We start from the raw sequence: 374 nt of genomic DNA on the forward strand, positions 1-374 counted from the left end.
GACCAAGCGTGTTATATGATGCTAAAGGAGACAACCAAGCGTGTTATATGATGCTAAATGAGACAACCAAGCGTGTGTTACAACAACGACAACGGCACCTGTATTTTACGAGATGGAGTGAGAATGTGTTAATTACATCATGAATATGGAAGAGGGCGTATAACATCATCGAGCTCCTTAAAGCTACGTTTGAAGCTAGTGCTAGCTACTTTCATTGGCAACAAATTGGCAACACTGGGTGGAGAGAACGAGTCCAATGCTGTGGAGAAAAGTACAAACCAACTACAAACTGACTGAATCCATACGAGCATTCACTATTAGTCATAAATTTAAAACCAACTCACTGCCGCTACTGGAGATGGTTCCCCATCCGG

At 42.5% G+C, this 374-nt stretch overlaps 1 protein-coding gene across 1 annotated transcript in view; it reads right to left on the reverse strand.

The window, feature by feature from the left end:
- Positions 1–374, reverse strand: part of LOC116702990 (cationic trypsin) — a 36,772-nt gene that overhangs the window by 3,047 nt on the left and 33,351 nt on the right. The window contains exon 4 of the mRNA XM_032537559.1: positions 345–374. This exon is cut by the window's right edge and continues 242 nt beyond it. Within this exon, the coding sequence (XP_032393450.1) occupies positions 345–374 (30 nt within the window). The remainder of the gene's footprint in view (positions 1–344) is intronic.

This window comes from Etheostoma spectabile, chromosome 15 (assembly GCF_008692095.1).
Source record: "Etheostoma spectabile isolate EspeVRDwgs_2016 chromosome 15, UIUC_Espe_1.0, whole genome shotgun sequence".
Lineage (NCBI taxonomy): Eukaryota > Metazoa > Chordata > Actinopteri > Perciformes > Percidae > Etheostoma > Etheostoma spectabile.